Source organism: Schistocerca gregaria, chromosome 5, assembly GCF_023897955.1.
Source record: "Schistocerca gregaria isolate iqSchGreg1 chromosome 5, iqSchGreg1.2, whole genome shotgun sequence".
Classification (NCBI taxonomy): Eukaryota; Metazoa; Arthropoda; class Insecta; order Orthoptera; family Acrididae; genus Schistocerca; species Schistocerca gregaria.
The window spans coordinates 375,296,894-375,323,140 of NC_064924.1; the positions used below are offsets into that span (position 1 = coordinate 375,296,894).

Consider the following 26,247-nt stretch of genomic DNA (forward strand, 5'->3'; position numbering starts at 1 on the left):
GTTCTATGTGATGCTGTTATGAAAACCAGTTGCGACAATTCACCAGGGACAGGTGATCTTAAGTATCATTTGACTTTTTACCTTATTACTTGGCTGTGTGATTTTGTGCCCATATGAAGTGATCCTTCAGTTATCGAATGCTGAGAAGGACAGTAATGCAAAGAAATGCTAAAAACCCTGAACTAGCAGATGCCTCAAGAAAGGTACTAATTACTCCACAGTGCCTACTTACAAAGTTTCAAGAACCAATATTAAATTAGAAATCTAAGAACATACACCTCTTAGGGGGGAAAAAAACACAGAAGTTTTGCTAATCATAGTGCCACTGAGGCATTTAAGCAGTCTTTGTTCCCATACTCCATTGATGAATGGAAAGAGAAAGTATCATCTACTATGGACTTCACAGTGGTTTGCAGAGTATGGATGTAGATGTAGGTTACAGCTTGTTCACTGAATTAGCAACTGTTCCCCCTCTAATCCCATGCATTATCCTACCCTTATCTCTCCTCATGATTAATCTGATCCTCATTTGTTTCAATGGTAGAAATAGTTCAGAGTGCCAACACAATATGTTTCAGAGAGAGTTAAGTCTTTCATCCATGGTAACTTCCTTGTAAATCTATTCCACATCCTCTCCACATAATGTCTCTAAGCATTGAAACTGGGTATTTAGTTATGATTACGTGCAAACAAATTTTGGGCTTGAGGGCGGTTGTCGTTCAATACAGTCCATAGTATTTCAAGTGGGCACTACCAGTCATCCTTTGGGGAGCCACTGGAGACTGGCAAAGATGTCTGTGAGTATTTCCTGCCTGAGTCAAAATCAATTTGACATGTGGACCTCACTAACTGGTGGTACCACCCTCACAGAATTGCCAAACTCCAGAAGGAAAGGAAGAAAGATAGGGTTTAATGTCCCACCAATATCAAGGTCTTTACAGGCGGAGCTTAAGCTTGGATTGTGTCAAGGATGCGAAAGTAAGTCAGCAGCCATCCTCTTTCAATCGAGCCATCCCAACATTTGCCTGGATTAATTTAGGGCAATCATGAAAAACCTAAATTTGGGTGTTTGGACAAAGGTTTGAATTGATATCCTCCTCAATGGGAGTCCAGTGTGCTAACCACTGCACTACCTTGCTTGATGCAGACCTCAGCTGTCCTCTGAGTTACTGCTCACTGTGGCCTCAGGGGACACACTGTCATCTTCGATTAGAGAAAATCGTGGAGATCATAGGATTTCACATGCACTGACCAGCTGATAGCAACTATTGTGGTTCATCAGATTTTCCACCAGGGTATATTTCCACAGATTCTTTAATAATAGGATCTCAAGAAGGCATTGCTCTGGTCAGAATAATTGTTTTATAATGCACTTTTGAACGCCCAATGGGAATATAAAGTCTGACAATGGCAGACTAACTTAGCAGTAAAAGGAGAGTGCATTGTTGATGATCAGTGCGGCATTCTTTCATGGTGCACGTTGTCTGATCTATGTAAGCCATACCACACTGCAAGGAGTTTTGAAAATTCTGGCCTTCCACAGTAAAAAGCATCCTCCACTGATCCCAGAAGGCCTGCAGTCTTTTAGATGAAAGTGGTTTGCCACCCACCATCCAAGATAGTTTCCTGTTCCCATCAGGATGCTTGATATTGGTGACTCCTCTTGCCCCTCACCTTTATTTCAGTAGGTATCCATGAGAGGTGCCCCAGTCACTATCTCTTGATGGAGATTTTACATTATTACAATGATTGTGGTCAGTGTTATGTTGGTAGCCCCACAGCATGCACCAAGAGAGTTATGGTGCTTGGATGGAAACAAACAGCCTGATGCCAGGCTTCAAGGGCAGCCATTGAAATCAAGCATTTTGGTGGTTTGCGGACACACTAAAATCAACCCCATAGAGAACGGAAAACTACATACCATAAAGTAGCCTATTTGACAGAAATGTCAATGTCTAGCCATATTATTTGTACTGTATCATCACACTGGTAACACTGTCAGAACACAAAGGTTTACATTCATGTCACAAAAGTGATAGGTAGAATTAGTTCTTAAGTGCAAAAACAGGTACATTTGATATTTGTCAATTAGAGCACCACCTACCACATATGGGAAACAATAGTTTGAGTAAACCATACATATTTTTTGCTGTAGAATCTGAATATGCAATAAAAATCGGATGTTTCCATTTTAAAATACAAAGTTGACCTTGCCTGTGCTGGTGGTGTGGTAAGGAGGTATCCAGTTGGTTATAGACAGATGGCACCTTTCCCAGTATTAACTCTGCACCAAGAATATAGTTGTCTCAAGTTAAAAAAAATACCCTGCATATTGTGGAAAAGGTCACTGTCAATCTTCAATGGCTCTGATGAGAATGACTGGTAAGTACCCAGTTGAAATATCGTGGAATGTATTAAACAACAAGCAACAAGCAGTTGAAAACCCTAAATTTATCTGAATATTCCACTCACCTTTTTTACATCTACATGACTACTCTGCAATTCACATTTAAGTGCTTGGCAGAGGGTTCATCGAACCACAATCATACTATCTCTCTACTATTCCACTCCCGAACAGCGAGCGGGAAAAACGAACACCTAAACCTTTCTGTTCGAGCTCTGATTTCTCTTATTTTATTTTGATGATCATTCCTACCTATGTAGGTTGGGCTCAACAAAATATTTTCGCATTCGGAAGAGAAAGTTGGTGACTGAAATTTCGTAAAAAGGTCTCGCCGCGACGAAAAACGTCTATGCTGTAATGACTTCCATCCCAACTCGTGTATCATATCTGCCACACTCTCTCCCCTATAACGCGATAATACAAAACGAGCTGCCCTTCTTTGCACCCTCTCGATGTCCTCCGTCAATCCCACCTGGTAAGGATCCCACACCGCGCAGCAATATTCTAACAGAGGACGAACGAGTGTAGTGTAAGCTGTTTATGTTAGACATTGTCAGAGGAAACAATATTTAATAACTTTTTTCACATGGAACTCAGGAAAGTTGGGATTCTATAAACAAGCTGCAAAATGACCTATTTATTTATTGTTTTTCCGAGGGTCACCTCACAATGATATAAGATTTTCCATAAAAATACACTGAAAATAAATTATATAAGTAAGGTTTTATGATGATAGGGCCAGCCACCAACTGTGGTCTTCTGAAGAAACCACCGCACCATTTTCCTGAACTGATTCACGAAAGCCACAAAAATCTTAAATAATTATTGGGAACTATATTGTGCAAATAATATAGTGATGAATATAAACAATTCTCATGGTTCTTGATTACTAATATTTGACAGGAAATCATCCAAAGTATCCATAAACAATGATTGTCAATACCCTTACTCTTTTATTAAATTTAAGGTATTTCCTGCTGTCGACCTGAAAACTGTCAAGTATAACTATAGCAGAGTGTTTCAACTGTGAGCTGGATGAAGGATGGGAAGACCCACCATGGTTTAATAATGAAATTTGGCGGATGCTGAGGAAGCGAAGGCCGTTGCAATCTCGGTTCAAAAGGGAATGTGCAAATAATGACAAGCGAAAGTTGGTAGAGATCCACGTGTCTGTGAAAAGATCTGTGTGTGAAGCATAGAATAACTACCACCGTTATATCTTAGCAAAAGATCTGGCAGAGAACATGAGAAAATTCTGGTCATAGGCCTATGTAAAACTCTTAAGCACATACAATGCTTCTATTCAGGCCCTTGTTGACCAGTCTGGTGTGGCAGTTAAAGATAACAAAATGAAAGCCAAAATTTTAAATCTAACATTCAGGAAATCGTTCACAAAGGAGAACCGTACAAACATTCCATCATTTGACCGTCACCCAGACTCCCATAGAGACAACACAGTAACAAGTATATCTGGTGTAGAGAAACAACTGAAAGATTCGAAAGCAAATAAGTCACCAAGTCTGTATGGAATCGCACTTTGATTTTACATCGAGTACTCTATGGCTTGCACTTATCGTGAATCTCTTGCCCAGTAGAAAGTCCAAAGCAACTGGAGAAAAGTGCAGGTGACTCTAGTATATAATACGGATAAGAGAATGGACCTGCTAAAGTACAGATCAATATCCCTATAGAACCCTTGAACATATTCTCAGTTTGAATACAATAAAACTTCTTGAGCTTGAGAGGCTTATATCCATGAATTAGCACTGTTTTAGAAAACATCACTCGTGAGAAAGTCAACTTGCCCTTTTCTCACAAGATATACTGAGAACTATGGATGAACGGCAACAGGCAGATTCCACAATTCTATATTTCTGGAAAGCTTCTGACATGGTGCTCCATTGCAGGCTGTTAATGAAGGAATGTGCAAATGGAATAAGTTGACAGGTACGTGAGTGGCTCAAAGACTTTCTAAATAATAGAACTCAGTATGTTGTCCTCAACAGTGAGTGTTCATCAGGGACAAGGGTACCATCAGGAGTGCCCCACAGAAGTGTGATTGAATTGAGAACTGGTGTTCTCCATATACATAAATCATTTTGCAGTCAGGTTGGGATGCAATCTGTGGTTGTCTGCTGATGATGCCGTGGTGTACGGTAAGGTGTCAAAGTTGAGTGACTGTAGGAACATACAAGACGATTTAGACAAAATTCCCGGTTGATGTGATGAATAGTAGCTAGCCCTAAAGTTGGAAAAATCTGAGTTAATGCAGATGAGTAGGAAGATCAAAACTGTAATGTTCAGTTACAGTATTACTAGTATCCTGTTTGACACAGACAAGTCATTTAGGTATCTGGGCACAATGCTGCAAAGCAATATGAGGTGGAAAAAGCATGTGAAAACTGTGGTAGGGAAGGCAATTGGTCAGCTTCAATTTATTGGGAGAATTTTAGGTGAGGGTAGTTCACCTGTAAATCGGACCGCATATAGGGTGCTGGTACGACCTATTCTTGAGTACTTCTCAAGTGTTTGGGATCTGTACCAGGTTGGATTGAAGGAAGATGTCATACCAACCCAGAGGGGGGTGCTAGATTTGTTACCAGTAGGTTCAAACAACACGTAAGTGTTACAGAGATGCTTTGGGAACTCAAATGGGAATCCCTAAAAGGAAGGCAGTGTTCTTTTCAAAAAACACTATTAAGAAAATTTAGAGAACTGGCATTTGAAGCTCACTGCTGAATGATTCTGCTGCTGCTAACACACATTGTGTGTAAGGACCACGAAGATAACATACAAGAAACCTATTTGTGAGTGGGACAGGAAAGGAAATGACAAGTAGTGCTCTTTCGGCAAATAGTTTTTATTCTTCATTCCTGCTTTTTTCTTTTTCTCCCTAGTATTTGTCCCATCTAGTGTAAAGTCCATTTTGCCACGATTTGGCAAATTTTATTTTATTTCTTAACTTTGGGCTGGATGTCCTCCCTGACATCACAGTCATCAAGATAACCTGAGGGAGGGGAATCGTATGAGCCTTGTCTGTTAATTGTGTAAATTTTGTTCTATGTGTTATCATATCTTAACTGGTTGCTTACTGTATTCTCTGAAGTAGAATTTGGGAGCGAGCCTAGCATTTGCCTAAACGAGTGAGGGGAACCACTTAAAAACTGCATGCAGGTTGGCCAGAGTGAAAGCCTACGAACAGTTATCCGGGTCTGGCTCACCTCTCTGTCTCATAAATTAACACACTGCACATTATGTTATACTAACATGTCATTCAGATTCCTGCTTCTAAAATACTGAAATTTAACAGTACATCATACCGACAGTCTAGGCTTCTGCAGCACTGTCATTTAAGTTAAAAAGTTGCTTTTTACAGAACATCCTTATGTTCAATACCATCCTTCCCAATATTTTTTCAGCCTCACAGAGGAACGTTAAAACTATGGCACTGAAATGTTGGAAAAAAAAGAGTACTCATGAATACAAAGTACTACGTCATAACTTTTAGTGTACATACTACACTAGATCAAAACTTCTCTATTTTCATGGTATGTATATGCTAAATATCATAATTCTGCACTGGATCATTGTGAGATATATGCAAATACTACGCATCAAAATATTCACCTGAGCCATGTCCATTATTTAATATAGGTTTTCTGATTTTACTTTGTAGTTTTTATGAAGAAATGTGTTTTAAATATGGCCAAGTGCATTAAATATGATATGAAGGTAAATAACTGGCTAAGCTTCAGGACAGTCTGTTACCACAACCTTCATATTTGTTGGTGTCACTTACCAAATGTAGAGCTTGGTATATGCTACAGTGCAGCCTGTCACCACAAATAGGATTTCAAGAGTTGGGATGGAGGTAAGGAAAGTTTGGGGGATCATACACTACACACTAGTAGAATGATTATATTACTGAGAACTTGCTGTTGTTAACTTTTATCTCATTAACCTGAACACATGGGAAGCATACGTATGGAGCTGGAAGATTTTGATCAGTGTCCTAATTGAAATTACAGTTTTCCAATAAATCTAAGTTTTTCCGAAGTAAGGGTGATAAGTATTTCAGTACCACTGCTCATTTTCTAAAACACAAATTATGAACAAAGGTAAAATATTGGATTATTCCTCATGTACATATTAACACACCAACACACCAATAAATATCTGCTTATTTAACACCATTCTGCATTTGCATCAGAAAGGTGGCACACATGTGCATGCAGAATGACCAGCACATTTACTAACAAATTATGGACAGCAAGAGCAGCATCTATGTTCTATTTCTTTCTTTTTTTAAAAAAATTGGAGAATGACTGTATTAGACCATTTTGATTTTGAACGCCTTCAACACTGTCATGAATGTCAGTTTTTGAGCACATCTCAGATGGAAGATTATTTTACACAAAAAACTGAATGCCAAAATAAATGTAGACTGAGAAAGCCTGAAATCCATTGATTCAAGAAGGGCAATAGTATTTTAAACACAAAGGAAATCCAGGATCTTAACTGTTTTTCCTGTCTTCAAATATCAGAAGTAAAAACGGGTAGGCCCTCAAGTTAATTATGCTGTCAGCATTGAGGGGAAATGTTATTTTCCAGATTGTGTAATGTGCAGTCAATACCTGGTTTTATCTCTAAATGTCAAGCCATAAAATGGCCATAAGCAAATGTAACAGAAAAAAACCGTGTTACCAGTAAATAAAACATGAGTATAAAAATTAACTGAAAACTGAACCGCAGGACTAAAACGCAACCCACAAATCACTCGTGTTCATAAAGTCTAATGTAGACGAATGCAAACCAACTTCATCAGCCAATAAAAGTAAATAACGTTTAGTAGCTAGGGGGCAGACAGGGGTGCAGAATACAATGAATGCGACATTGGTTTTACAAGATTAATATAATTTGGATTAGATTGCGGACACACATATAATCCATGGAAATAATTTCGTGGCAATGATGATGATATGGGAGAAAACAGCATTTATTTACTGGCTCTACAAAATAATCCTTCAGTCTTTCGTTCGAAAATTGTATTTACTAACATACAGCTTATGACAGAGGAAAAAAAACTGACCTTGGCATAAGCAGAATGCAGTACAAACATAAACAGATGAAAGAAACACTATTCTTCATTTTATGAAACTTTTACTAATTTCTTGCAAATTCATTTTTCGTAAGCGTTTGCAAGTCAAAGTAACAAACTTGTTACCACCATAACAACTTGACGTGTACTGTATTATCTCCGGTTTAAATAAGTCAAAACGGAGCTTTTTAACTATTACCATTGTTTATGCTTATGAACTGCATACATTTCTGTGAACTCAACATGCAAAAAGTTTTAAACTTTTTTGTTTATTTTTTTTTGTTTGAAATAGTGCACTGATTCGTATGGCTTTTTCGGTTGGGAGAGTTACTGATATGTGCAACTGACAACGAACTTTCTTCCTCTCAGATTACAATTTCATTGCGCTGTTGCCTACGTCACGTTAACAGTAGTGACTTACAAATCTATTTTAACGAATCTAGTGACTATTTACAAAAATTTCGTAATTTTTTAATCATTTGGGTGCGTTCATTCAAATAGTGACATTAAGAGTGTACAAGAAAAACAATATCAACACCCTATTTAAGAATAATAGATCACATAATGAATAACTAAAATAATTTTGATTTTGTAAAATATCATTGGCGTCTCTTCTATTTTACATCTTTGACTATTTTGACAGCTCGTGAACCAAAGATTAACGTTGTAGCTACGTTTGATTTTATGATGTACCTCAAGATTGCTCATAAAATGTTCAGTTTTTGGATTGACACGAAAGAATTTACTGGAGCGAAGCGTTTAAGATATAAAGTGGGCTGAGTACCAAAATATGGACCGAGAAAAGAAAGGAATTTCACATTGCAACGACCTGTTTGATTCACCAAATACGCCCCAGGCAAGCTCTGTTTGTAGTACAGAGGTAAGGTAGGCAAAAGCTATTCATAGGAAAGATGCTAGTGAAGTTAAAAGAAGTACAAAACTACCAACATTCGTCGGACATGCTTGACAGGAGCATGATATTATATGTTATGACATAATAACGGAGTAAATATAATTTATTCCAGGAGAGTCGTTTGTACGTCAGCCCAATTGTGATTCAGTTGCAACAAAATGAGCCAAGAAGTGCAGGAAATGTGTCGAAATCGCTCCATTCAACTTCTTCAAGCTCGAGTGTTGTATGCAGGATTTGCCACGATGGTATGCCCTACCTTAATCGTTTATAAGCAAAACTGAATTTAACAAATATGTCTGTTATATTGGCGTATCTGCTCTATTCTTTTTAAAAGTGTTAATGATTAGACTGCAGGAGCAAATAGAAACTTGTCCAAAGCTGTACGTATTTTTAGTAAAATTATGGTGCATTTCTTTAGCCTTCTTTTCTCGCAGTTCACTTGGAACGAAAATTATCAGTATAGTTTAATATGTTCTGGTGAAGGTGTACAGTTTTGAATGGAAAACAGAAGTTCCTTCGGAGCGGAAAATATGTTTCGTTATGCTTGTCAGCACCTGCAGTAAATTTTTCAGTAGTAGTCCTGAATTTGCAGGAGGCCAATTTTATTTGAATTGATTCTTAATTACTTCATTGAATAGCTAAGTTTGCCCTCTAGGGCATTATCAAGTAACCTGGTGGTAAGAATAGTAACAAACGGTAGGCAGCTTACAACAAAAGAGTTTACAAAATCATACAATAAATACTTCATAGGTGTGGGTGCTTGCATGATGACAAAAGGCAAGCTTGAAAGAGATTTCAAAAGTGTATTTTTATGTCTTCATCAGAGTTTTTTACGTATTTCGTTTGTATGCACTGTATTTTGATGCAAAGTCCTTTCCACACTTTGCAGGCGCTATGAGTTGTTACACATGGTCGCTGTCTAGACAACTTGACTGCACGTCAGAAAGTATGGCATTAAACATGCCAAGAAAACTTAGAGATATCATCAGATGCCAGCTATTTGTACTCTGTATTGGTGTATATTCATGATGGGTTGTTGTACAGAGGAACAAAATTAGTGCCATAAGTAATAGTACCAGCAAAACTGAGGGCTAGGGTGCTACAAGGGAACACATGATCACATGTTAGCAGGTTGTGGAGGACATAGGGCTACCAACAGAAGAGTAGTGGAGAGTAGGCCATTATATGGGTGCACACCCTACCAATTGGGATATCTATTTCAGGTATGTGGCCTCAGTGTGCAACTCAAAGCGTCCCAAGAATACAGTGTTGTCACCATGTGAGGTAGTATATGGTTGTAAAATATCACCATTCTTCATGTTCAGAACTGAGAATGGGAAGTCAATAGTAGCAGTTAACAAGTTTGCAAGGGTGATAGGAGAAATATGGAACAGGTTGCACAGGGCAAATACATAGGCAATGGAAAAGCAAGAGGAAGCATTGTCCATAGAGCAAGAATGCTGCAATACGAGATTGATCAGTGGGTGATTCTGTTGACTTCTTACCCTACAAAGGGAAGACAAATCTTTTACGAAGTTGTGGAAGCAATATGACAAGTGAACTGCAAGATTCAGTTGTCAACAAGAATGACAATTGTGCACTTAGGATGTCTGAAATGTTTTCAGTGCTGTCCAGAGATTATTCTGGGAATTGGAGGGCCACACTGGAAAGAGAAAAGATAAAAGAAGGCACAGAATAACAAGTGAGAGGTTGTAGGCAGAGCAGCAATAGATAAGTGTAGTGTAATGTTTACTATAGGCAAAATGAACTGCAGCAGGGGCTTTAGGAGGAAGAAAGGTTAATAGGTATACCTGTCCTCAGCTGGGATAAATCAGACAAGATGATGCAGGTCAACCAGATTACTGGTCATTATCAGAGTAGTAGCCTTCGGGAACCAGTGCCTTAAATGGAAAGTGCAAAAAGATACTACCAGAGTTAGGGTTGCTGACAGAAGCAGTGACATTAGGCCACCACTCTGCCACACCATGCTCTATCAGCGTTGCAGAACATTGTGCATACACGTGCAGTAGGCTACTGGATGTCTCAACTGCGCTGCTGCTGCTGATTTTAATGAAACGTGGTAGAAAGCTGTAATAAAGGAATTTGAAAAATGTGGAACAATCTCTCTGACTCTGGTCATTTTCACTTAGTTTCTCAAACAGTCTCTGAAGGAATATCCTCAAAGTTTGTTCCAAACTGATATTTTTGTGGTCTGGAAGAGTTCGGCTATTGTCTCGACCAGCACTGTTACCAATGTCCAAACGACTATCTTAGGCACCATTTACTTTTCCCATTCCCTCCCAGACAAAAAGTAAAGCACCTTAGTCCAGGGAGACTCTCCTGAATTTGGGGTCTGGATTTGTGCCATCAAGTCTTATCAGAGAGAGCCATCAGAACAACCTCCATCCATTGTAAGGTAATGTGGATCAGTGGATACCCCTGTTGGATACCCCCCCCCCCCCCCCCCCCCCCCCCACAGCTTGCCTGTTATCCCTGAGGCACCATCAATGATACAATTTCACCACTGCCATGCAGCCCTTGGCATGGATTGCATCACACCTTGGAGTGAGTGTCTTGGGAATTGGGGAAGGGTTATGGAATTGTATATGGGAGAGATGGTTGTTGTGAGACACACTGTCCGGTTCATCCACTGAGGTCTGTCTGGCATGGGAGGCCCCAATAGTAGTTGCACTAGTCAGCATAGCCCTCAGCTTCAAGAGAACGTGCAAGCATCTCCACCAACATAACCAGTACTTCAAGGTGGCGCCCCCAGAAAGGTTATTTTTAGTTTTGTTGAGTTGGTTATGAGTGTGTTGGCTGCATTCCCTTAAGACAATCATTAAAATATTTATTTTTCATGATGGTCCAGCACACAGTAGCAGCAGCTATCTGTGGCTTTGCCAGCTGCTTGAAGAACACAAACTTCTGATGGCTGTGTGATGGTACAACTGAAGCAACCAGCTTACATTCCTACATTGTGCTAGTTGAGCTTCCATGAGAATCAACCCGATCTTTAATAAGAAGGGTTATTAAACCCATATTTCTGATTACCTACAAAATACGGAATTTTAATGTTGTGTAGAACATCTGAAAAAGATATGAAGACTTAACGGAAAAGCTGCACTTATATGCCATAAACTATGAAGTTTGTGGTGCCTATTGATCTCGTTGGTGTAACATATTTAAGGAAGCTGTAGAAATGTGCCTTTGAACTTCAGTAACTGAAATAAAGCATTTGCTATATGCAGCTTGGCAGTCTATTTTGAAAGGCATTTGGTGAAAATATTACTCTTCTTGATTTGGCAACCACAGTTGGCACCCCTAATCTTCCAAGCATTCTATTTGAATTCCACAGTTGTATATGCCCACCACAACTGCTGCCAGTATAAGGAGACTGATCTGTTTCTCAAAGCATCATAGACATTCTGTGAACCAATTAATTTGGAAACCAAAGAGGCTATTATAGTATTAGTGCAACATATTGCAAAATTCCTCCCCATGAACCATGGACCTTGCCGTTGGTGGGGAGGCTTGCGTGCCTCAGCGATACAGATAGCCGTACCGTAGGTACAACCAGAACGGAGGGGTATCTGTTGAGAGGCCAGACAAATGTGTGGTTTCTGAAGAGGGGCAGCAGCCTCTTCAGTAGTTGCGAGGGCAACAGTCTTGATGATTGACTGATCTGGCCTTGTAACAATAACCAAAATGGCCTTGCTGTGTTGGTATTGCGAACGGCTGAAAGCAAGGGGAAACTACGGCCGTAATTGTTCCCGAGGGCATGCAGCTTTACTGTATGATTAAATGATGATGGCTTCCTCTTGGGTAAAATATTCCGGAGGCAAAATAGTCCCCCATTTGGATCTCCCGGAGGGGACTACTCAAGAGGATGTCGTTTTCAGGAGAAAGAAAACTGGCGTTCTACGGATCGGAGCGTGGAATGTCCGATCCCTTAATCGGACAGGTAGGCTAGAAAATTTAAAAAGGGAAATGGATAGGTTAAAGTTAGATATAGTGGGAGTTAGTGAAGTTCGGTGGCAGGAGGAACAAGACTTCTGGTCAGGTGACTACAGGGTTATATACACAAAATCAAACAGGGGTAATGCAGGAGTAGGTTTAATAGTGAATAAAAAAAATAGTAGTGTGGGTAAGATACTACAAACAGCATAGTGAACGGATTATTGTGGCCAAGATAGATAAGAAGCCCACACCTACTACAGCAGTACAAGTTTATATGCCAACTACCTCTGCAGATGAAGAAATTGAAGAAATGTGTGATGAAATAAAAGAAATTATTCAGATAGTGAAGGGTGACGAAAATTTAATAGTCATGGGTGAATGGAATTAGTGTAGGAAAAGGGAGAGAAGGAAACGTAGTAGGTGAATATGGATTGGGGGTAAGAAATGAAAGAGGAAGCCGCCTGGTAGAATTTTGCACAGAGCACAACTTAATTATAGCTAACACTTGGTTTAAGAACCATGAAAGAAGGTTGTATACATGGAAGAACCCTGGAGATACTAAAAGGTATGAGATAGATTATATAATGGTAAGACAGAGATTTAGGAACCAGGTTTTAAATTGTAAGACATTTCCAGGGGCAGATGGGGTCTCTGACCACAGTCTATTGGTTATGAACTGTAGATTAAAACTGAAGAAACTGCAAAAAGGTGGGAATTTAAGGAGATGGGACCTGGATAAACTGAAAGAACCAGTGGTTGTACAGTGTTTCAGGGAGAGCATAAGGGAACAATTGACAGGAATGGGGGAAAGAAATACAATAGAAGAAGAATGAGTAGCTCTGCGGGATGAAGTAGTGAAGGCAGCAGAGGATCAAGTAGGTAAAAAGACGAGGGCTAGTAGAAATCCTTGGGTAAAAGAAGAAATATTGAATTTAATTGATGAAAGGAGAAAGTATAACAATGCAGTACATGAAGGCAAAAAGGAATACAAACGTCTCGAAAATGAAATCGACAGGAAGTGCAAAATGGCTAAGAAAGCGTGGCTAGAGGACAAATGTAAGGATGTAGAGGATTATCTCACTAGGGGTAAGATAGATACTGCCTACAGGAAAATTAAAGAGACCTTTGGAGAAAATAGAACCACTTCTATGAACATAAAGAGCTCAGATGGAAACCCAGTTCTAAGCAAAGAAGGGAAAGCAGAAAGGTGGAAGGAGTATATAGAGGGTCTATACAGGGGCAATGTTCTTGAGGACAATATTATGGAAATGGAAGAGGATGTAGATGAAGATGAAATAGGAGATACAATACTGCGTGAAGAGTATGACAGAGTACTGGAAGACCCGAGTCAAAACAAGGTCCCGGGAGTAGAACTACTGACAGCCTTGGGAGAGCCAGTCCTGACAAAACTCTACCATCTGGTGAGCAAAATGTATGAGACAGGTGAAATACCCTCAGACTTCAAGAAGAATATAATAATTCCAATCTCAAAGAAAGCAGGTGTTGACAGATGTGAAAATTACCGAACCATCAGTTTAGTAATTCACAGCTGCAAAATACTAACGCAAATTCTTTACAGATGAATGGAAAAAGTGGTAGAAGCCGACCTTGGGGAAGATCAGTTTGGCTTCCGTAGAAATACTGCAGGACGTGAGGCAATACTGACCTTACGACTTACGTTAGAAGTTAGATTAAGGAAAGGCAAACCTACGTTTCTAGCATTTGTAGACTTGGAGAAAGCTTTTGACAATGTTGACAGGAACACTCTCTTTCAAATTCTAAAGGTGGCAGGGTTAAAATACAGGGAGCGAAAGGCTATTTATAATTTGTACAGAAACCAGATGGCAGTTATGAGTCAAGGGACATGAAAGAGAAGCAGTGGTTAGGAAGGAAGTAAGACACCCTGTAGCCTCTCCCTAATGTTATTCAATCTGTATATTGAGCAAGCAGTAAAGGAAACAAAAGAAACATTTGGAGTAGGTATTAAAATCCAGGGAGAAGAAATAAAAACTTTGAGGTTCGCCGATGACATTGTAATTCTGTCAGAGACAGCAGAGTACTTGGAAGAGCAGTTGAACGGAATGGACAGTGTCTTGAAAGGAGGATATAAGATGAACATCAACAAAAGCAAAACGAGGATAATGGAATGTAGTCGAATTACGTCAAGTGATGCTGAGGGAATTAGATCAGGAAATGAGACACTTAAAGTAGTAAGGGAGTTTTGCTATTTGGGGAGCAAAATAACTGATGATGGTCGAAGTAGAAAAGATATAAAATGTAGACTGGCAACGGCAAGGAAAGAGTTTCTGAAGAAGAGAAATTTGTTAACATAGAGTATAGGTTTAAATGTCAGGAAGTCATTTCTGAAAGTATTTGTATGGAGTGTAGCCATGTATGGAAGTGAAACATGGGCGATAAATAGTTTGGACAAAAAGAGAATAGAAGCTTTCGAAATGTGGTGTTACAGAAGAATGCTGAAGATTAGATGGGTAGATCACATAACTAATGAGGTAGTATTGAATAGGATTGGGGAGAAGAGAAGTTTGTTGTACAACTTGACCAGAGGAAGGAATCAGTTGGTAGGTAATGTTCTGAGGCATCAAGGGATCACCAATTTAGTATTGGAGGGCAGCGTGGAGTGTAAAAATCGTAGAGGGAGACCAAGAGATGAATACACTAAGCATATTCAGAAGGATGTAGGTTGCAGTAGGTACTGGGAGATGAAGCAGCACAGGATAGAGTAGCATGGAGAGCTGAATCAAACCAGTCTCAGGACTGAAGACCACAACAACAACATTGCAAAATTCTACATCAGCTCGTGGATGGTTGTTGGAATTTGTCTTGCGCTTGTTGTAAGCTATGGATTATATTTTTCTTGTGTCAATGGAATAAATTTATTGAAAGATGGAAAATAGATTCTCTTAGTTTTGTATGCCTCTGTAATGTGGTGGTCAGCATGTCTGGTTATTATGCAATTGCCAGTGCTGGTAGGGATTTTCCTTTGTAGGACGACTGGAACATAGCCCACTCAGTTTAGTGATACCAACTGAGGAGTGACTTGAGTGTAATGGCTCAAACATCAAGAAATCTGACAATGGCTGAGATAGTGGTGTGCTGACCACAAGCCACTCCATACGTGTCCAGAGACAGTTGGCATAGAATGACAAAGTGGTCGGTCAGTCCCATCTGGTCTGTCAGGGCCAAAATACAGAGCTTTGCTATTGCTTTGCTTCAAAATGTTTTGTAGATTTGTTTTCTACAAAACTGATCATACATCACCATACTGGTAGCATTGTTAAGTTTGCTTTTGTTTCTAATCACAGAGAAAATGAATGTGGCATACTGCAATCTATACAGACTGTGTTAAGTCTAGCTTAAATATGAGGACACATTTGTCTCTACATGTTCCTTATCCATTGGAATTGTATACACACTTAAATACAGACAGACTGATAAGTGGCATTCTCCTTATCAATACTGCTACAGCCAGTAAGTGATAAACTTTCTGAAATCCAAGAAATTCTGTGGATCCTGTAGTGTCAGGGCCACATGATACTCTTAAATTAAATGATGGAATAGTGTAGTGTCAGAGCGACATTGCATAAAGATGAAGATGCAGTGGAAAATAAAATGTTGCTGAAATTGTGTGTGTCATAAATAGTAATTTGAAGTATAGATAACTAACTTTCCTGTACTTCCAAAACTTTCAAAAGCTGTGTGCCGTCGTCTGAGAGTATGTAGGTATATTGGTATGTTCTGTATTCTTTACACTGCTTTAAGTGTTAGAAATTGGACAGAATATTCACTGCCTCATTTGTGGAGCCCCAAAGCAGCTAGTCGTCAAAGTTAACATATTTCTGCAGAAACAATGACAAGCAACCTTATCACTGCCTGCCCATTTATTGCTTTTGCGAAGTATGCAGTACAAGCACTGATGCCGAGCAGTCAAGGCTGCTGCTGCTGCTCTGTTGAGTGACAAACATTCAAAATAATAAACTAAAGCCAGTCACTGTTTCCCACTCTGTTCCAGCCAATGAAGTATCCATCTTTGTACCTTCAGGTCCACAGAGATGAGGGGAATCATCAGCTGAAATCGCACTTTCTTTAGTTTTAGATGATGGTGAACAAATTGTGCATTATAATTACACAGAAAGATGTTAAAACCCATTTATCACTCATCTACCTTTCAGGAGAAAACGGGGAAGGAAGGAAGGCAGGCACGTGACATTAATACATGCTGCTCTTCATTTGTCTTCCTTAATACTGTAATACTTGGTTAACGTAAAAAGCTATTTATTTTGCATGATACAGAATACACTGATAGCCTGAATGGCCAGTCCACGTCTTGTAAACATTGGTTGTCAGCCAAAAGATCCACAAAGTAAATTTGCAGTTCTGCTAGAGTAAAAATGGCCACCAAATATAACAATGTCACAGGTAGATTTATCAAGGTACCAGCGAGAGTTGTCAGTAAAAGCTCAGGACAGTCTGAAGCGATACTGCTCTGCTAGGCAGTGACAAGAGCATGTGAGGTAGACAATGTCGGTGATTCTATCCATGTGCTAACCGTGCTGTGCTATCTTAAAGCAGTTGCTAGTATGTGGTAGCAATGATCTTAGGTTACTGATCTTGCTATCTGAAGATAGATGTATAACCTTTTTTCCCTCACCCCCCGCCCCCCAAAAAATCACCTTAATTAACGTATAGGATTAAGTGCCCCTACCAACAATGGGACTGACATAATAGGAAGGGCAGGAAGAGTGTGTGTGTGTGTGTGTGTGTGTGTGTGTGTGTGTGTGTGTGTGTGTGTGTGTGTGTGTGTGTGTGTGCCAGTAATGTGTTGGTGGAGCCAGCTTGACATAGGGCAATGTCGGTGGTAGAGGCTCCGTGATCACAGTGTCAGCTGCATATAGCAGTGGTGATATTTCATTACTGGAGTCAGATGTTGGCATCCAGATGACTGCCTTCTCACTGAAAGCAAACTGTTCAGATAATGAAAGGAATCCCTCTCTGTTGATATCCAGCTTTGACATCTCTTGGCCTGTGATATTGGTCAGGGGCTCGATGTGGCCTTGAGTCATAATTGGCCAGCTAAAGCATCAGTGATGGTGCCACAGTTAGCAGATGCAGTTGATTTGTGTGCCTCCCTCCAGCCTCGTGCTGTTGCCTTTGTTACAAACATTTTTTGGTTGTGGGTGTCTATGGTGTTGCTGGGGAGCCAGACTGGGACCTAGCCAAAAGAGTGGACGTGAACTCGCACAATAACATGTGCTGTTGCTGTGCTGGTGTGGCCGAGGTGTTAGTTAAATAAAATTAACAGTGTCCAATGATGGCAATCACACAGCAGCCAGTGTGGTCCTACATGAAGCCAGGAACTGAGTTGCAAGCTCAGAGACTGTGTTTTTATGCATCTTTATTTTGAACAAATGAAAGAAGTTCTCAGGTTCCCCATTGGAGGCTGGATGGAGTGACATTGTTGTAAGGTGGGTTACGCAATTTCGCGTGCATAAGACTGGAAGTGACTTGAGGACTGTTGACTGTCACAGTGGTTCCCAAGGATGCGGTATGTGGCAAAGATATTCTGTAAGGCTCTTATGATTACTTCTGTATATGGTACTGTTCACACTAGATAAAAGAATTTAGAGATTGGGATATGTAGTTCATCCTAGACACAGAGGAACTGGTTGGAAAAGTTAGCATGTATGCTCTCCCACCTGACACGGAGGTGTTGACCATCTGCCAGCGGTCATAATGCAGAAGGCTGGTGATATGGTGAGATAGTGATAGCAAGATGACGACCCCACAGCCATTTTGCATTAGGCATTGTAGAAGGAGACAACAGTAAGTGCCATAACCTGATTTCAGAAAAATTTCGCTTAGTGGATGAGGGGGAAAATAAATAATAAAAAAAAGAAAGGGGGGGGGGGAGGAGGAGGAGAAAATAGTCATAGTTTTTGAGGTATTCCTGAAGTACTTTGTGCCTTTTACCGCTTGGTATCACCAGACAAAATGGTGGCTTTTAGCGGTTAGCATCACCACTTTTTAATTTTGCACTCTATAGTCGAAACCAATTATTACTTCTTTCATTTGTGTACTGAGGTTGCAGGTGACTGTATGAATGTTTTACAATATATATTGACATAAGGTTGTCCTTAATCATCTATTAACAGTGAGGTGGTGCAGTGGTTAGCACATTTGATTCACTTTCGGGACAACAATGGTTGAAGCCCACATCCAGTCATCCTGATAGAGATTTACTGCGATTTCCCTAAATCGCTTCAGGCAGGTAACAGAATGGTTCTATTGAAAGGGCATGCCAGACTTCCTTCCCCACCCTTCCCTAATCTGATGGGACTGATGACCTTGCCGTTTGGTCCCCTCCCCCGCTCGTACCAACTTGTCTACTAATTGTCTGATGAATGAAATAAAAAACAAAAAAAGAACAAGAAAATTATTTGAAACTGTTTTCGGTTACTGTTGTTTATCTTGATTCATAGTCAATTATAAGTGCCAGTTTTTGAAGGAGTGATCAGTTTTGCATGATTTGCTGTGGAATTATTGCCAACACATGCAGGTGTTGACAGATGTGAAAATTACCGAACTATCAGTTTGATTAGTCACAGCTGCAAAATACTAACATGAATTCTTTACAGACAAATGGAAAAACTGGTAGAAGCCAACCTTGGAGAAGATCAGTTTGGATTCAGTAGAAATGTTGGAACACATGAGGCATACTGAGTCTATGCCCCTTAGAAAATAGATTAAGGAAAGGCAAACCTATGTTTCTAGCATTTGTAGACTTAGAGAAAGCTTTTGACAATGTTGACTGGAATACTCTTTCAAATTCTAAAGGTGGCAGGGGTAAAATACAGGGAGCGAAAGGCTATTTACAATTTGTACAGAAACCAGATGGCAGTTTGAGTCGAGGGGCATGAAAGGGAAGCAGTGGTTGGGAAGGGAGTGAGACGGGGTTATAGCCTCTCCCCGATGTTATTCAATCTGTATATTGAGCAAGCAGTAAAGGAAACAAAAGAAACATTTGGAGTAGGTATTAAAATCCAGGGAGAAGAAATAAAAACTTTGAGGTTCGCTGATGACATTGTAATTCTGTCAGAGACAGCAAAGGACTTGGAAGAGCAGTTGAATGGAATGGACAGTGTCTTGAAAGGAGGATATAAGATGAACATCAACAAAAGCAAAATGAGGATAATGGAATGTAGTCAAATAAAGTCGGGTGATGCTGAGGGAATTAGATTAGGAAATGAGACACTTAAAGTAGTAAAAGAGTATTGCTATTTGGGGAGCAAAATAACTGATGATGGTCGAAGTAGAGAGGATATAAAATGTAGACTGGCAATGGCAAGGAATGCGTTTCTGAAGAAGAGAAATTTGTTAACATTGAGTATAGATGCAAGTGTCAGGAAGTCGTTTCTGAAAGTATTTGTATGGTGTGTAGCCATGTATGGAAGTGAAACATGGACGATAAATAGTTTGGACAAGAAGAGAGTAGAAGCTTTCGAAATGTTGTGCTACAGAAGAATGCTGAAGATTAAATGGGTAGATCACATAACTAATGTGGAGGTATTGAATAGAATTGGGGAGAAGAGAAGTTTATGGCACAACTTGGCAAGAAGGGACCGCTTGGTAGGACATGTTCTGAGGCATCAAGGGATCACAAATTTAGCATTGGAGGGCAGTGTGGAGGGTAAACATCGTAGAGGGAGACCAAGAGATGAATACACTAAGCAGATTCAGAAGGATGTAGGTTGCAGTAAGTACTGGGAGATAAAGAAGCTTGCACAGGACAGGGTAGCATGGAGAGCTGAATCAAACCAGTCTCAGGACTGAAGACCACAACAAGAACAGGAAATATTCACCATTGTTAACCTTATTTCTTTCCTGAGTTAGATTAATACAAAGATGTTTTGCTGTGTCAAATCTGCCCTCGCCCAATGCTTGTGGTATTCAGAAATCTGTGTTTTGAATTTTCCCATGATTGGTATTGTCCAAGTGAATGCACCAAATCATTCTTGAAGAATGACCATACGAATAAAATAGAACAACTGATATGAGAATCAAAAAGGACTCTAACCCCTCAACATACATACACACACATGAATAATATAATAAAAGTGTGAAACTTATTGTGAAGTCCAGTTGTAACATTACAAGTAATATAACCTCCTTGTATCCCTTAATTTGATAAGAAACGTTAAAGTAGTAATCTCTTATGGTAAGTAAATGAAAACAATAAAAATAAAATTAAAACAATAATCATGCTTTAAACACGGGGCACAAAATTAAGAAGCCGTGATGCTAACCATTTGGCCACCATTTCATCTAAGGATATCGTGCAGAAAAGGTACATAAAGTACTTAAAAAAGATGTTTGCTTTTTTGTGCCTTTTCTACACAGTGAAGTTCTTGAGAAATTGAGTGATTCACAAATATTAAACTGTTGTGGGTAGAGTGAAAGGACATTTCATTTAATGTTTCTACAGTAAATTGTCTTTATAAAAGTGAACCTTATTTCACCGCCACTTCCTGCTCATTTATTAAACTTGCAACAAAGTTCATTTGGGTTAATGTGACATGCATTGTTTGGACCTTGGGCAGAAGTGTAGTCAATATTTTAAAATGGAACCACCCATTAGGAGGCTATACAAACTGGGTTGTCCTCTCATTATTCAATTTTTCATTTGCCCATATGTACATTGGTGCTTTAGTCGAACTTTGGTGGAAACAGTAGTTAACTTCAACATTAGTCATTTACATATTTGATAGCAAACAGCAGTACGAACATTGCATTAATGTATTTCACATTACCAAAAAAATTACAGACTGTAGCAAAGCAAATTCTTGAGTCTGAAAAGAAAATTAAAGGTTTGAGATGGGTGATTAGGTGGAATTTAGGACTGTAGAGACATGGGTGAAATTTTTGATTCCCAAAACAGATTGCAGGAACTTTTTTCCGTGTGGGAATAAAGTATCTGAAATGAATACTGCCCCCATGCTGTTCTTTGAGGCATCAGTAGCCAAGATAAGTAACATGAACAGGTTGTAAGTTGATAGACAGAAATCATACATATGACTCAGTTTTAATTTTTGATAATTTTTTTGGGGCCATGGGATCATTAATATTTTACTCCATTCCTCTATAAGTCATTGAGTCTGGCAATCTGGGCACCACTTGCTATAAATTTGGCATAATTAATTTTTTCCAAGAATTGTTGGAGGTATTTTTAGTTTGTAGGCGCTTGGCTTCTGTCCATGGCTTCTACATATGGTTGGTTTTAACCTCTGTACCCCAAGATATAACCTAGACATTCAACTTGGATTTGGGGAGGGGAAAAAAAATCATGCTTATTTACACTGATGTCGCAAAGAAATTGGTATAGACATGCATATTCAAATACAGAGGCAGAATAAGGTGCTGCAGTTGTTAGATCGGCTACTGTTTCTGCAATGACATTTTATCAAGATTTAAGTGAGTTTGAAAGCGGTGTTATAGTTGGCGTGTGAGCGATGGACACAGCATCTCTGAGGTAGCGATGAAGTGGGGTTTTCCCCTACAACCCTTTCACAAGTGTACTGTGAATATTAGGAATCCAGTAAAACATCCAGCATCACTGTGGACAGAAAAATCCTGCAAGAACAGGTCTGATGACAACTGAGAGAATCATTCAACACGACAGAAGTGCAACCATTCTGCAAACTGCTGCAGATTTCAATGTTGGGCCATCAACAAGTGTTGGTGTGTAAACCATTCAATGAATCATCATTGATATGGGCTTTTGGTGCTAGAGGCCCACTCGTGTATCCTTGATGAGTACATAACATAAAGCTTTACGCCTCGCCTGGGTGTGTCAACACTGACATTGGACTGTCGATGACTGGAAACATGTAGCCTGGTTGGACGAGTCTTGTTTCAAATTATATTGAGGGGAGGTACGTGTAGGGGTATGGGGACAATCTCTTGAATCAATGGGCCCTGCATGTCAGCAGGGGACTGTTCAAGCTAGTGGAGTCTCTGTAATGGTTTGGGGTGTGTGCAGTTTGAGTGATATGTGACCCCTGATGTGTCTAGATACGACTCTGACGGGTGACAACTACGTAAGCATCCTATCTGATCACCTGAATCCATGCCGATGGGCTTGAGCAATTCCAGCAGGACAATGCAACACCTCACAGTTGCAGAATTGCTGCAGAGTGGCTCCAGGAATGCTCTTCTGAGTTTAAACACATCTGCTGACCACCAAACTCCCCAGACATGAACATTATTGAGCATATCTGGGATGCCTTGTAACATGCTTATCAGAAGATGTCTCCATCCCCTCGTACTCTTACCGATTTATGGACAGACCTGCAAGATTCCAGGTGTCATTTCTCTCCAGCACTACTTCAGATATTAGTAAGAGTCCTCACCACTTCGTGTTGCAGCTTCTATGTGCTCGCAGGGGTCCTGCATGACATCAGGCAGGTGTACCAGTTTCTTTGGCTCTCAGTTTAGATTACACTTCGATCCCTTGCCGTAACATGTGGAAGAGCATACATGGGTTTTCCTGGTTGGCGTCCCCCTTGTACTAGTGACAACTACATCTACGAGTAGTTACCTATGTTAAGACCCATTTGAATTGGTATTGCAAGTAATGTTGCAAAAATTGCAGTGTGCTACAGATTTGAAAGGTAGTCTGTTAAATCTGTGTGATCTGACTGACATTTTAATAACCATTACAGGTTTTACGTTTGTTTATCTAGCTGCAATTGCCAGTATGCTGCAGCTGGCTTTATCTTGGAAATGTAGGCACTTCTGACAAGAGCTCTTTTGGCTTTGTAATGGGGTACACATCAGTGTTAATGTGTTCAGTTGCTTTGAAACCACTGCAAATGTGGAAGGAACCATTTGGTTTTCATAAAATTATTAAGAGTTGCCCATTGACTAGATGTGATATGTGTGAGGACATTGTGTTTCACTGAACAGTTTTACTGTGTTTTGTGGTGGTCTTGTTATGTTACTGGGGCTGGTCAGGTTTAGAAATAATGAAGTGTTGCAAAAGTTATTAACTGAATGTGTACCACATAATTGTTGAGACATCATAAACCGGGAGAACAGAGATCAGAAAATCCAATGCTTGATGTTCAGAGATTATCATATGATACCATAGCACATAAGATGTGTGGGTCATCTACTATTAGAAACCTGGAAGCAATGGAAGCTTCAATTTCAGTTAAGGTTTGTGCTTTTACTGAAGGCACAAAAAAAATCGCAACTGAACGGCTGGCTTCTTTTACAATTTTCTTACTGTATGTCCACCACCAAATGTGATGCAATCTTTGCTATAGAACTTCAGTCTTGCAGAAATAGGATGAAATGCCAGTGAACCAGTCTATACTCAGGCTTCTTCATTTGTCGTAGACCGCTGCACTAATATCGGCAAGAAAATTCATTAGCTGTGGAAGACCAAATTTCTGTGGTCGTGCCATAAAAGAATTCAGCTCTGACTGAAGATTGTGTTCTGCTATGTTGGTGTGCTTGGGGCTTTGTTGATGGGTGCACTCAATATGGCCTAGCAATTTTCCATTCTGCATCTGTGTTTATAACAGTGCACACAGTTGGTTTCCTTATATGTCCACTTAGTGCAAGGGTGCTTTCAATAACAGTTTTTTCATTACTTGGATGTCAGGGTCTGAACTGTGAGACCTACAAAGATGATGAACCTCATGAGTTTTAATCGTGCATAGTGTGCCATGAATGGGAACAGTTTTGTAGAAGACATATCAGCTTCATCTAAAGATTGCTGGCTGCATTAGACATTTCAGCAGTTTCCAGAATGAGGTTTTCACTCTGCAGCGGTGTGTGGGCCAATACGAAACTTCCTGGCAGATTAAAACTGTGCACTGGACCGAGACTCGAACTCGGGACCTTTGCCTTTCGTGGGCAAGTGCTCTACCAACTGAGCTACCCAAGCACGACTCATGCCCTGTCCTCACTTCTGGCAGAAGTAAAGCTGTGAGGATGGGGCGTGAGTCGTGCTTGGGTAGCTCAGTTGGTAGAGCACTTGCCTGCGAAAGGCAAAGGTCCCGAGTTTGAGTCTCGGTCCGGCACACAGTTTTAATCTGCCAGGAAGTTTCATTTCAGAAGTTTCTTGCATTTGCTAACACTTCCTTGGTGCAGTTTGCTAGTTCAGGTGGTTTTGAACAAAATTCTTTATTTGGTGCATACCTAATTATTATGTCTTGTACAGATAATCGAGCATATGATAGTTTACATCTCTCATTTTAACACTTGAACTGACTTTGTTAATAGACTTTCTCAGGATAGTTTACATCTGTCTTCAAGAATCTGCCAGTTAAGTTTCTTCAGCATCTCTGTAAGCCTCTCAAGAGTGTCAGACACATCCTTCCCTGTATACATTCGACACCCCCATTAGTCCATTAGTCCAATTTGGTACCATACCCAGACGCTTAAGCAGTATTACACACACACACACACACACACACACACACACACACACACACACACACACACACACACACACACACACACACACTTCTGCCCTTTTTATTGCTCATGAAAACCACGCATTGCGTGTTGTACTACCATACAGACCTTCAGAGGTGGTGGTCTGGTCCAGATTGCTGTCCACACCAGTACCTCTTGTACCCAGTAGCACGTCCTCTTGCACTGAGGCATGTCTGTATTCATTATGGCATACTATCCACAAGTTCATCAAGGCACTGTTGGTCCAGATTGTCCCACTCCTCAACAGCGATACAGTGTAGCTCACTCAGTGTGGTTGGTAAGTCATGTCAACCATAAACAGCCCTTTGTCTGGAGAACATGCTGGCCACTCTAGTGAAGAAAACATGAAGCCAACCCCGAGTGGTCCATTCAGCACATTTTTGGGCCTATCTGTACCATGCAGCATCATGTCGTTGTTGTGAAGATGGACCTCGCCATGGACGTCGGGAGTGAAGTTGCACATCATGCAGTCTATTGTGCACAGTTTGAGTCGTAACATAATGTCCTGTGACTGCATGAAAGCATTATTCAACATGGTGGCTTTGCTGTTTCGGTTCCTACGAGCCATAATCTATAGGTAGCAGTCATCCACTGCAGCAGTAGCCCTTGGGCGGACTGAGCGAGGTGTCGACATTTCCTGTCTCTATGTATCTCCTCCATGTCAGAATGAACCAGGGTGATCTTGTTCAGAGATACTTGGACTCTTCCCTTGTTGAGAGCTCTTCCTGGCACAGAGTAACAATGCGGACCTGATGGATCCACGGTACTGACTGTCTAGGCATGGTTGAACTACAGACAACACCAGCCATGTACCTCCTTCCTGGTGGAATGACTGGAACTGAATGGCCGTCGGACCACCTCCATCTAATAGGCACTACTCTTACATAGTTGTTTACATCTTTGGGTGGGTTTAGTGACATCTCTGAACAGTCAAAGGCACTGTGCCTGTGATAAAATATCCACAGTCAACGTGTATGTTCAGCAGTTCTGGGAAGCAGGGTGATGCAAAACTTTTTTTGATGTCTGTAGTATGTGTTGCTTGCACAAGTGACTTGTACAAGACTCCTTTGTAAACTAATAAATTGAAGTCTGCCGCCTGCTATACCTACAATAATCGTGTGATCATTCCATTTCATATCCATACAAAGTGTTACACCCAGTTATTTGTATCAGTTGAATAAGTCCAGCTGTGACTCATTGATATTACTGTTGTAGGGTACTTTCCTTTTATGTAGTGCACAATTTTACATCTGTGAACATTCAAAGCAAGTAGCTAGTCATTGTACTGGTCTGAAATCTTATCAAAGTCTGACTGAATATTTATGCAGCTTGTTTCAGATAGTTAGTGAAAGT

At 40.1% G+C, this 26,247-nt stretch overlaps 2 protein-coding genes and 1 non-coding gene across 4 annotated transcripts in view; 1 reads left to right on the forward strand and 2 right to left on the reverse strand.

Moving 5' to 3' along the window:
- LOC126272534 (uncharacterized) overlaps positions 1 to 7,658 on the reverse strand; it is a 144,434-nt gene extending 136,776 nt beyond the window's left edge. The window contains exon 1 of the mRNA XM_049975448.1: positions 7,494 to 7,658. Within this exon, the coding sequence (XP_049831405.1) occupies positions 7,494 to 7,552 (59 nt within the window). The 5' untranslated portion in view covers positions 7,553 to 7,658. The remainder of the gene's footprint in view (positions 1 to 7,493) is intronic.
- Positions 7,659 to 7,882: 224 nt separating this feature from the next.
- Positions 7,883 to 26,247, forward strand: part of LOC126272535 (E3 ubiquitin-protein ligase MARCHF2-like) — a 44,049-nt gene continuing 25,684 nt past the window's right edge. Inside the window, exons 1-3 of one of the 2 annotated variants that reach the window (XM_049975450.1) lie at positions 7,883 to 7,985; positions 8,146 to 8,358; positions 8,528 to 8,660. In XM_049975450.1, the coding sequence (XP_049831407.1) occupies positions 8,293 to 8,358; positions 8,528 to 8,660 (199 nt within the window). In that variant the 5' untranslated portion in view covers positions 7,883 to 7,985; positions 8,146 to 8,292. Of the gene's footprint in view, positions 7,986 to 8,145; positions 8,383 to 8,527; positions 8,661 to 26,247 lie in introns of those variants that run through there. The other variant, XM_049975449.1, reaches the window with a different exon arrangement.
- Trnas-cga (transfer RNA serine (anticodon CGA)) lies at positions 24,266 to 24,340 on the reverse strand. Its single transcript has one exon. It is a non-coding gene; the product is annotated as a tRNA-Ser (tRNA).